General features: G+C 42.5%; 1 protein-coding gene across 5 annotated transcripts in view; it reads left to right on the forward strand.

The window, feature by feature from the left end:
- Ift80 (intraflagellar transport 80) overlaps nt 1–12338 on the forward strand; it is a 102518-nt gene that overhangs the window by 18937 nt on the left and 71243 nt on the right. For all 5 annotated transcript variants that reach the window (XM_052180372.1, XM_052180371.1, XM_052180370.1 and 2 more), the window contains one exon: nt 113–181. In XM_052180372.1, the coding sequence (XP_052036332.1) occupies nt 113–181 (69 nt within the window). The remainder of the gene's footprint in view (nt 1–112; nt 182–12338) is intronic.

Genomic DNA, 12338 nt, shown 5'->3' on the forward strand with positions numbered 1-12338 from the left:
GTTATACTTGGAGTGAATTGGATCTCAATTTTAAACATTTAGATGTTTATATATGTTCATGCAAATTTAAGATTATTTTCTACAGTTTTTTTTTTTTTTTTTTCCTGCACAGTTGGAGAAGATGGACAAGTGAAAATCTGGTCAAAGACGGGGATGCTCAGATCAACTTTAGCTCAGCAAGGTATGTGCTGCATTTGTTTCTTTAATTTCTACGTTTGTACAGCACGGGTCGGGGGTGCAACGTTCTCTTTTATAAATAATCTATTACAGTGCTGGAGAGATGGCTCAGAACACATCTTGTAAAAGACCTGAGTTCAATTCCCAGAACTCACAGGGCAGCTCACACCTAAAGCTGTGACTTTACCTCCAGAGCATCTGATACCTCTTCTCACCAGGCATGAACATGATACACATATATACATGCAGGCAAAATGCATAGATGCATAAAATAAATAAAATAAAAAAAGATTTATGTGAGTCTTTTGCTTTCATGTTTGTGCACCAAGTGCCGAGGTCAGAAGAGGGCAAGCTTGTCAGATCCTTTGGAATTAGGGTTACAGGAGCTCGTGAGCTACCATGTGAGTGCTGAGACTTAACCTGGGTCTTCTGCAAGAACAACAGATGCTCATAATGGTTGAGCTTTTTCTTCAGCCCCTATACTTTATTGTTACCACATTTACATATTCATTTATTTGTGGGTTCATATGCCTTCACCATCAGGGTGTGCATGTGGAGGTTATAGGTCAGCTCATGGGAGCTGGGTTTTTCATTCTACCATGTGCAGTCCAGGGATGGAACTCTGGTCATAGGCTTGGTGGCAAATATATTTTCCTGCTGAGTTATCTCACCAGCCCTCTACATTTTCTTCCTTTCCACGATGTCTGATTTAATATTATTTAAATTAAGATATATTTTAAAAGCCAGGTATGGTGTGGTGAGCACCTCTAATCCCAGTACTCTGAAGGTAGAAGGAATTGGATCTCTGTGAGTTCAAGGATAGCTTGATCTACATAATTCTAGGATATTCAGAGCTATGACAGAGCTTTATATAATATATAAATATGTCTGTGTGTATGTGTATATGTATATATATATATATATATATGTAGTTGTAGGCTAAATATTTTTAAGTGATTCTGAAATATTTAGAGCATCTTGTATATAAAGTATGCCTGGATATCTAGTTAAGACAGTCTAACTGGGCACAGTGCTACATGCCTTTAATCTTAACACTTACAAGACAAAGAGAATTGTGGATTTGAGGCCATCTTGGAATATATAACAAGACCTTGTCTCAAGAATAGCTCCTTGGTAGAATACTTGCATAACATGCAGAAGGCCCTAGGTTCAATCCATGGTGCTGAAAAGAAAGGAAGGAAGGAGGGGGGAGAGGGAGGTGCAGAGGGAGAAAGAGGGGGAGGGGAAGGTGGGGAGAGAGAGGGAGAGGGAGAGAGAGAAACATGTAAAATAAATCCTCTTCATTTAAAAGTCCCAGTAGCCAGGCCTAGTGGACCATGCTTGTAATCCCAGTACTTGGAGCTGGAGGCAGGAGGATGCCCACAAGCTTGAGGCTTGTTCTACATAGACAGTTCCTGTCTAGCTGGGCTATACTGTTTCAAAAGAACAACAAAAGTCCCAGTAATTTCATAGGATTTTTTCACTCCTTATAAACTATGTTGAACTTTGATTTCTGTCCTAATAAAGGGGAACAGACATGGTAATGAGTGAAACTTGGTAACTTCCACTGTTTAAAGGAGCATCTCCGAGTTCTGTATGAGGATGTGTGTGTGTGTGTGTGTGTGTGTCTACATACTATGTGAGGAATATGTGTGTGAGTATGTATGTATATATATCTGTATGAGGAATATATGTGTATATATGTTTGTGTGTACACTACATATGTGGTATGTACTCTCATACAGATACCATTTACACATCTGTATGAAGGGAGGAGTAGATCAATGATGTGTAAGCCTCCTTCCTGTTGGGGCTTAAATTACATGTAAATTCTTATAGTAAAACAGGTTAAATATCCTAGAACACAAAGGAATCTTGTGTTTACCTAAGCATGTATGAGCTGATCTGTAGACAGGCTGCCAAAAACCACTTGCAGATAATTGTTCAGAATTATATTAAAGAATTGTAATATGAAGCATCTATAACCTAATTCTATTTTTAAAATGGTGTTTACTCTTAATGTTAAAGTTGCATATTTTTTAGTTATTCATGAAGCAGATGTTAACAGAAGTGACTAGAAATGCTAAATAGTTTTTTCTTCTGAGGTAAAGTCTTTTCTGTTCTACCCATAATCTCTAAGTAGAATGTTCACTGATGAGTAGAAACCTTTAGAATGTAGGAACCATCATAGATATGTCTCATGTTTTAGAGTTATAGTAATTATTCCTTTAGTAGTAAAATGATGAAATGCGTATTTAGAAAATAAGCTTTACTTTAGTGGGCACAATGATTTTCTTTTGGCTTTATAGATTTTCTTTCTATCAATGCTGGAGCTAGAGATCCAATCCTAGGTCTTGTAACCTCTTGGCAAGTGCTCCCACCAACCTGGTTGTCCATACACATGGAATCTGCTAAAATGTCTGCTCCACTTGCCCGACTTCTTGCCTCCTCCTCTTCTGCCTCTGATCAAACTAACTTCCTCCAATACCAAATCTGCTATCACACCACTATGGCTACTTCCAGACCTAACTCCTTCACCTTTCAAAGACCCAGGAAAAAGATGCTCCACTGTTTGTTAAAGGCCTTTCCAATAAGTACTTTCTCACCAACCTCCAGCAGTGCTTTACAGTAATGTGCATTCTGCTTTGCATCATAGCTATTCACATTCATTTGTTTATTCTGTACCAGTTTCATCATATACGGTTCCATCTTTTATCATTCTACTTCTGTACTCACATATTTACTTGAATGTTTTAGTCTAATCTTAATCCACAATCAGAATGTGCAGTGTACATGGCTAGGGCTTACTGACAATTATTCACCACTTACATACTTTCTCAAATAAATGTGACTACTCGTAGGCACCAGGAAGAATCATTCCTAAGCTAAGCTAAACTGCATCCCACTCCAGTTGGGATTCATCTTTAATATTAAAATGAGAGTTCTGACTATCCCTTTCTATGTAGAAACCTGTAGAGTTTCTCCTAGCCTGCCTGCAGAGGTCAGAAGAAGGTGTCAGGCCCTTGGAACTGGAGTTACAAATAGTTGTGGGTGCTGGGAACTGAACTCATGTTCTCTGCAAGAGAAGCGCCTGCTCTTGACCACTGAGCCACTCCAGCCCTCCCTGCTTGTTTTCTTTGCCACATACTCCCCTTGAATTTCAGACTTTCCAAGGCTGAAACCAGAGTAAGCTGCTTAATATTAATAGTCTCATCAGAGTGTGCTGGGACAGTGCTGCATATTAGTCCCACACTGTACTTTATGTGGTAAGGATCTAGAAACCCAATTACTGCTTAGTTTACAAACAAATGTTTTATGTAACATTTAGTAATGATGTTACTTATCAGCATTCTGTGTTTGGTACAAGAGTTACTTTGAGAGCCAGGTGGTGGCAGCACTCTGTAGGCTGAGGCAGAGATCGCTGAGTTTGGGGCCAGCCTGCTCTATAGAGCAGGTTTCAGATGGCCAGAGGGACATAGAGAAATCCTGTGGGGGGGTTGGGGGCGACTTTGAAACTGCTAATCACTTTTGCCTTGCTTAATCTTATTCTCACTCAAGATTTATGTTAATTATGAAATTGATAAATAATAATAAGTTAGATTTTCCCATTTTAGTTACCCTGATGTTATTTCAAACAATCTGCTTTTAAAGGTGATACTACAGAACTGTGCATTTAATTCTTGAAGTTTGAATTACTTGTGTATTTTCTAACAAGGCAGACTTTTCATGCCTCATCTCTGGGAAAATCATTAGAGAAGCTAACTTGTCAAAATGACCTATTTCAGAAGGAACGGTTCCTGATGATTTGTAAAGTGAGTTAGAGACTGCAGATTTTGAGGGCCAGGTGCTGATGTCTCAAATCAGAAAGTCAGGCAAGTCAGCTTCCTTTGAGGAGACTAGAAATTGGATATAAAAACATATCAAACACAAATTACTCCAAAAGTTGGAATTCTATGAACAATGTTGAAAGTATTATTATTTCCTTGTTATTTTGTCTATACCTTTATGTCAATTACACTTTTTTAAAAAGTTTTTTCTTTGGCATGTGATATATATATATATATATATATGTGTGTGTGTGTGTGTGTGTGTGTGTATATATTTATTCATTCATTCATTTATTATATATGCATGTGGGTGGATGCATGTCATGGCATACCTGTGGAGGTCAGAGTAACAGGCCTCCAGACCTTAGCACAACTCATGCTGTGCTGGAAGCACCACTCAGGCCTGGAAACCCAGTCTATAGGTTGCACCACCTGCCAAAACAGGAGCAAAGGCTAAGTCAACGAGTCCAGGAAAGTCCCCAAGTGAGAAGTCTCCAAATGTATCACCCCTGCTTTTTGGCTTCTGTCCTTCCATTTCCTGCTAACTGAAATGGAACAGTCAGGATGTGGGTTTTGTGCATAAGAGACATGGGCTTGGGCTGCAGGATTTGGGCAAGCTTCCCCATATAATAAAGATTTTCTCTTCGGCTTTAAGAGTGCCCATATGGCGGTCTCTGGGGCGCTTACCTCACAACAAAAGGACAACAAGCGATTCTCCCTTTGAGCACGTGGATCCTGGAGCAAACTGAGCTCGTCAGGCTTGGCAGGCTGCGCCCTCGCCTGCTGGGCCAGGATGCTCTCCACGTTTATTTGTGGATGAAGAAAAATCAGTTTCTGAATTAACATTTGTTGACCGTTAGAGCTTTTCACATAGAACGTTTGTAACTATTAGGTTTCTGCATAGAAAGGGATAGTCAGAACTCTCATTTTAATATTAAAGATGACTCTCACCTGGAGTGGGAAGCAGTTTAACTTAGCTTAGGAATGATTCTTCCTGGTGCCTTATTTGAGAAAGTATGTAAGTGGTGAATAATTGTCAGTAAGCCCTAGCCATGTACACTGCACATTCTGATTGTGGATTAAGATTAGACTAAAACATTCAAGTAAATATGTGAGTACAGAAGTAGAATGATAAAAGATGGAACCGTATATGATGAAACTGGTACAGAATAAACAAATGAATGTGAATAGCTATGATGCAAAGCAGAATGCACATTACTATAAAGCACTGCTGGAGGTTGGTGAGAAAGTACTTATTGGAAAGGCCTTTAACAAACAGTGGAGCATCTTTTTCCTGGGTCTTTGAAAGGTGAAGGAGTTAGGTCTGGAAGTAGCCATAGTGGTGTGATAGCAGATTTGGTATTGGAGGAAGTTAGTTTGATCAGAGGCAGAAGAGGAGGAGGCAAGAAGTCAGGCAAGTGGAGCAGACATTTTAGCAGATTCCAGGTGTGTGGGCAACAGTCCTGACAGAAATACCATGGTGCTGACAGCACAGGCTGCAGAATGGAGGGGTTCAAGTTTATTCTGTAATTTTACAAAACCTTAAAACAGAATTGAGCTGACCAAGGTGGTACAAGACTGGAATCTTGGGCTAGAGAGGTGGCTCTGCAGTTGAGAACACTGACTGTTTTTCTAGAGGTCCTGAGTTCAATTCCCAGCAACCACATGGTGGCTCACAACAGGATCAGATGCCCCCTTCTGGTGTGTGTGTGTGTGTGTGTGTGTCTGAAGAGAGTGGCAGAGTATTCATATAAATATATAAATAAATATTTCTTTTAAAAAGATGACTGGAATCTTAGCATTTGGGGTTGGGTGTAGTAGAAGCAGGAAGAACAGAAGTTCAAATCATTTTTTGCTACATAGCTAATTTGAGGCTAGCCTGACCTACAGGAGACTCTGATCTTTCAAAATCAAACAACAGTTGCAACACACTTCCAAAAAACAAAACAAAACAATGAAACTGTTATAGGGAACCCACCAGAGGGGACTACACAGACACAGGCTATAGTCTATAGCCAATTGAAAGTCTTTATTCTGTAAGGGTTAAAGTTAACTTGTAAGCCCCACTTCCCCAATAGCTTCCTGAAATAGTGAGGGGTCAGGGGAGGGCTTATATAAGATAACAAGTATGTTTTCACTTCCCCAAACAAGGTTGGTTGTCCCAGTTGTACAGGGTGTGTTTGATTATACTAGGTGGGAAAATGCGTAGGTAGGAAGTATATCAGGATCCATGGTTGTCCCAGTTGGGCAAAGGGGGAAAGTATAAGGGGCCATGATTCCCTGAGGAATGACAGCCCAGACTCAGATAGTATGTAAAGGCAAAGAGTGTTTTATTCTGCAGAGGTCCAGTTATGCTGGGGTCCCCCATTACCAAGATGGAGAGGCAAGTCAAGTGAGCTCAAAGGCCTGATTTAAAGCTCATTGGTGTTCTGGGGTAGGTGAGCTTTATCTTACTCTATCCCTAGGCAGTTAGGAACCATTATGGGTGTGGACTTTTTCTGTTAGTGACTGCCTTGCCTGGGTTTGCCCGGACTTGCCCAGTTCTTAGGTCTAGTATCTACTGCCGATTTGAAGCCTGCCATGGAGTCAGCCTGTCTCTCCCTCTCACCACCCACTTTCAGTAATGGGCCATCTCCACTCCTTGAGATCTTTCTGAGGCCCCTACACTAGCAGCCCCAGCCAGCCCTGTCAAGGAGAGAACCTGGTAACTCAGTAGAGATGGCCACCCTTTTAACCCAATTGTTTGGAGGTGCTAGCTGGTTGAAGACATCCTCCCCAGAGTAATAAGTCACTCTGGGTACAAACTGTATGGAACATAAAAAAACCTCAGTCCTATTTACAACCAAGCCATAAACGCATGGGGTAAGCCCCGAGGTACAAGCCCACCAAGCATTCTCTGGGGGCAGCGTGTACAGTAGGGGTTACAGTACAGTTGCAGAGGTGGGAAGAGGCTGGAGGTACCTTATCTCCAATGCAGAGTCCCAGTCCGGTAACCAGCTGTTCTGTGTTAAGTCTGGGGATGGACAAGTTAAGACCTGGCAGTCCAGTTAGCCCTCCTGCTAGTCATTGTGAACTTGATGGCAAAGTGTTGCAAGCAAGCAGGATCAGGAGCACTAGAGGCGCAGTTTCAGTGGCTCAACAGGGTGTGGGTGACTTTCCACCATGATTGTTGCAGTTCACCTGGAAGTCTCTGCGGGGACCCCCCAACTGCTGGAGAGTCTTTCTCCCAGCAGGCTCAGCCTGGGAGTGGCATATCCACATCATGATCGTGTCCACCTTACCAGCCATCTGTGTGGTCAGGATCACAGTGTGGCACCCTTTCCAGCGAGGTTCCAGAGTCTCGTGGTTATGCCTTTTAATCTAGACTTCGCCACCTGGTCCAAAGCCATGGGGGTTAGGGGGAGGAGCACACTCGGAAACCTGGTGAATGGCAGGCCAAAGTTGCTTCTGGACCTTATGGAGGGCTTCCAAGGATTTTAAAAAACTGATGTTGGTCATATTCAGCTAAGATATCAGACTGGAGGTTAGGCAGCATGGCAGGGAGCTCCCATATAGGATTTCAAAGGGGGAGGGGACCTAAGGAATAGGGGCTGTTCCTAGCCCTATATAAAGCGTAAGGTAGGAGAGCTGCCCAGCCTCTGTTAGTTTCAGGGGTCAGTTTGGTCAAGGCCTCCTTCAGGGTCTGATTTATTCTCTCTACCTGCCCGAAATTCTGGGGTCTGTATGCACAGTGTAATTTTTCAATTGGTCCCCAGAACCTGTGCTAGAGATTGAGTTACCTGAGACATAAGTGCTGGTCCATTGTCAGAACCAAGCAGGTAGGCAGACCATACCTGGGTGTGATGTCTTCCAGGAGCTTCTTTGTCACTATGTTGGCAGTCTCCTCCTCTGTAGGGTAGGCTACTACCCATCCTGAAAAGATATTTATAAAAACTAGCAAATACTTGTATCTGTATGTTCCTGGTTTTATTTCTGTATAATCTATTTCCCAACTAGCCCCTGGCCATTGACCCCTGATTCTGGTTCCTGGAGTGGCTCCTTGATTGGGGCCTGGGGAGTTCACAGCCTGGCAGGTGGCACAGTCTGAGAGTGCCTGGTCAGCCAAGTGCCTAAGTCAAATATTTTGTACTTTGCCCCTCCCAGCAGTTCCTTCAGTTTTCAGTGACCCAGGCGTGAAGCCACGTGAATCTGATGGATGAGTTGCTTAGCAACCTCCTTAGGTAGGATGGTGCAGCCTGCAGAGGTCAGCACCCATCCACTCTTCTTTAAACTCCTTGGCTTTTCGCCTGATGTCCTTTGTCTTCAGCAGTATATTCTGGGATGGCTGGGGCACCTTGGGCAGCAAAGCTACCAGGATGTCACCAGGAATGCTTGGGCGGTTCCCCTTTTGGCTTTATCAGCTGTCCTGTTCCCTCAGGCTATTTCTGACGTCCCTTTCTGATGTTGGGGCAATGAATTATTTGAGAGGAAGCCATAATGTCTCCAATAAAGCAAGTATTCCTTCCTTATTTTTGATGTTTTTTTTCCTTTTGCAGTCAATAATGCCCTCTCTTGGTATATGAACCGGTGTCTGTAAACCATGGCAAAGGCTTATCTGCTCTGGTAGCTGTGGCTCCTGTTGTCAGCCTTTAAAACCCGGGTTAGAGCCTTTAGTTCAGCTTCCTGGACTGAAGTTCCTGGTGGCAAAGTAATTGCTTAAATAACAGAGTCCAAGTCCATTACCGACACCCTGAATACCTGATTCCTTTCTGGGTAAAGCTGCTCCGGTCTGTGAGGTGGATACAGTACACATCTAGCTGGGGTATGTCAGTCAAGTGTGGCCTGACATGCTGGGTGTGCTTCTGAACTGTGGAGCAACCGTGCTGCACTGCCTCGCCCTGAACCAAAACAAAACCAGAAAACACTGAGGAGGACTGGGGGGGGGGGGAGGGAGGAGGGAGAGGAGGAGGAGGGAGGGGAGGTGGAAGACAGAGAGGTGGAGGAGGGAAAAGTGGAGGGGGGAGGGGGAGGAGGAGGAGATTATCTGCTGGGAGCTTGCTGTAGTTTGTTGTGACAAGAAAAGGAAATAGAAGATTGGAATTTGTAGAGGATAGCCAGTGAGGCTGTTTCTGAAAGGTCCTTTGTTAATGAGGGTAGGATTTAAGAGAAGCATTGACATGGTCGCTAGGGGAGTGGTGGAGCATAGTTCTAGGAGGGGGCTGAGAAGGGCGGGTACCCTGTTAGAGTTAGAGAGGGCCAGAGGAATAAGGGGTTCGGGCGGAGCAGTGTTTGCTCTGAATAGAGAGAGTTGGAGTTTGTAGTTGTCTTTGGGGGAAGTGAGAATGTGTTGAAGCTCAGAACTAAAGGCTCAAGTTTAACTTGGGAGTAGTTACACAGGTAAAGGTAAACCACTGAAGTCATGGGGAAATGGGGAGGCAGCAGAAGGTAGAACCTGAGGAAACAAATGCTGTTATTTAAGGGTTTTGTTGTGTTTTTTTCATCCTGACCCAGTGACATATATAAGCAAGTTGCTTTGCTGGAATGAGTCCCACTGATTATTATCTCCTGCAAGTAGAGTGGAAGCAAAATGTGTGGGGTTTTTTAATTTAATTTTTTTATTTATTCACTTTACATTCTGCTCACTGCCCCCTCCCAGTCACCCCTCACACAATTCTTCCTCCCTCCCCTTCTCCTCTGAGCTGGGGCAGGGGTGGGGTGGGGTGGGGTGGAGCATGCTGGGTATCATCCCCCCCCCCTCCTGGCACTTCTTCCTCTCTCACTGAGGCCAGACAAGGCAGCCGGTCTAGAAGAACGTACCTCACATACAGGCAACAGCTTTTGGCATCCCCCATCCCCAGTTCCAGTTGTTTGAAACCCACATAAAGACCAAGCTGCACATCCAGATGTGTGGAAATGTGATTAGTTTTGATAGGCTCTTGCAGGGTGACCCCAGCTTGTCTGAAGGCCGCGGATAGGTCCTGCTTCAGCCTCTCCAGGCTGGGATTACAGGTGTAGGCCACGCTGCTTAGCTGGCAGATTAGTGCTTCTATTGTGAACAACAAAGAAGTGAATATTGATGATTGGTTCACAAAGCCATTGCTAGTGCACTGGTTAACAGGCACTGTTTAGTTAGTGCTTGGCTCCATTCTAAGTATTTCCATCCACTCTGTAATCCATAGTAAAATCTAGCAGACAGCCACTGTATCATATTAGTATTTTGTTTCTAATACATCTTTTAGTAACAGAAAAACAACACTTTTAGGGGATACTGTTATGGTATGAATGTGAAAAACATGGTGTGTTTGACCAGGTACTTCCTTAAAACAATGGAAATACATGTTCTCAACTCCTCTGTGGTTTAAAATGCTTTCAAGGGTTGAAAGAATTTAGATAATTTGTTTTACAGAGAGATAAGGGTCTGACATTTAACACAACCCCAGGTGCATGTGGTTTCTTAAAAAATGTCAAAAAGATCACATGACTTTAGTGTACCAAGTCAGAAAAACAAGATCTTCTTGAATGTTTTAACTGAAATGGAGCATAAATAAAAATTTCCTTAACAAAAAGCCAGAATTTATAACAAAATGATTATGTATTTCTATTTTTGTTAATGATAAAATTAATAACATCTTGTTACATACTTTACTAAATTCTTATTTTAAAATAATTCCATCTGGAGCCTAAATGTATTATTTTTCTACTTTGCAAACTGAAGTGCAGCATGGTTAGTGCTCTACTTGTTTATTTTGTGACAGCGTCTTGATGGCGAGCCCCGGCTGGCCCTGAACTTGGGACCGTCCCCTTGCTGCACTCCTTTAAGTGCTTAGATCACACACAGTCACTTCCATGCCTGGCTGACCCATGCTTTAATATGTATGTGTTTTGTTTTGTTTTGTTTTGATGCAGGGTTTCTCACTGAACCTGGAACTCACTGACTGGCCAGGTTGGCTAGCCAGTGAGCTCCAGATACTTACCTGAGTCTTTCCTCCCACTCTTGACACCAGGGCTAGAGTTGCACACATGTACTATTGTAGCCATTTATTTTTTTAAAAGATTTATTTATTATTATATGTAAGTACACAGAGCTGTCTTCAGATGCACCAGAAGAGGGCATCAGATATCATTATGGATAGTTGTGAGCCACCATGTGGTTGCTGGGATTTGAACTCAGGACCTTCAGAAGAGCAGTCAGTACTATTACCCGCTGAGCCATCTCTCCAGCCCCAAAATGTATGTTTTTAACAGTGGTTTAATATTATGAATTTGACTTAAATGCTAGTAAGAGAGACTCATCATAAACCATTTTCCCTGTAAAGCTGTTTGTCTACCTTAATAAATGCTGTTTATCCAAAGCACCCAAATGGAAGTTAATATCTGATTGAAGGAATGTGGTTTAAATACTTGTTTGTAACAAAGAAACTACATGTTTCACTTTCTAAGCTTACTTTTATGCTCTAAATCACGTTTCTGAAACACTATTATTATTTTAAAAACTGTACAGTGCAGGAAATAAATTGTCTCCTTGTCCTCATTTGGTAGGTAAGTATTCTGAAGGAAGGTTTGTAAACAAGGAAATGCAAATGGAGGAGGAGGAGGAGGAGGAGGAAGAGGAGGAGGAGGAGGAGGAGGAGGAAGAGGCCGAACACATCCCTGGCTCTTCAGCCTGCACCACAACTAAAGGCCAAGAGTCACTTCCTGTGCACCTCAATGGGAGCTGCAGCTACAGAACTGTTTCCGTGGTGCAGATGTTTATTATCAGTTAGTAGATAACTCAGCAAAGTCTACTTTTGCTGAGAGTTGTGAGTTATAATTTATAAATTAAAATATATTAATTTCCCCTTTACACAAAAATATAGCTATACTAATGGAAACTAGAAAGCACATACTAGTTTACTTTAATCCTACTACATTCCTTGTTTTATTTTAAATGTTTGAGAATTTTACACATGATACTCGAGTGTAGTGTATCTGCTTCATTTCTTCCCTGCTCCTCTCTCCTGCTCCTCCCATGCCCCTCCCTTGAAGTCATGACCTGTTCTGTAATTCTTAGTTTTGATTTTTATGGTTTTTGTTTCTAACGGTGTCTTGCTCTACATCATTGGCTGGTACTGAACTCGGTATGTAGATCCAGCTGGCCTTGAACTCACAGAGATCTGCCTGCCTCTAACTCCAGAGTACTGGTAAAAAAGGCAGGCATCACCAGCATGCTAATGTTGTTGCTGTTGTTGTGTGTGTATAAAACATACTGTTGTGTTTGTACACAGCCTACTGAGTTCATTTAGGATTGCCTGTATGCTGATCACTCGAGGTTGCGTAACTATCAGGAGGCTCTTCCCTGCAGAAAATATAGTTTTT

The sequence above is a fragment of the Apodemus sylvaticus genome, chromosome 4 (genome assembly GCF_947179515.1).
Source record: "Apodemus sylvaticus chromosome 4, mApoSyl1.1, whole genome shotgun sequence".
NCBI classification, from domain to species: domain Eukaryota; kingdom Metazoa; phylum Chordata; class Mammalia; order Rodentia; family Muridae; genus Apodemus; species Apodemus sylvaticus.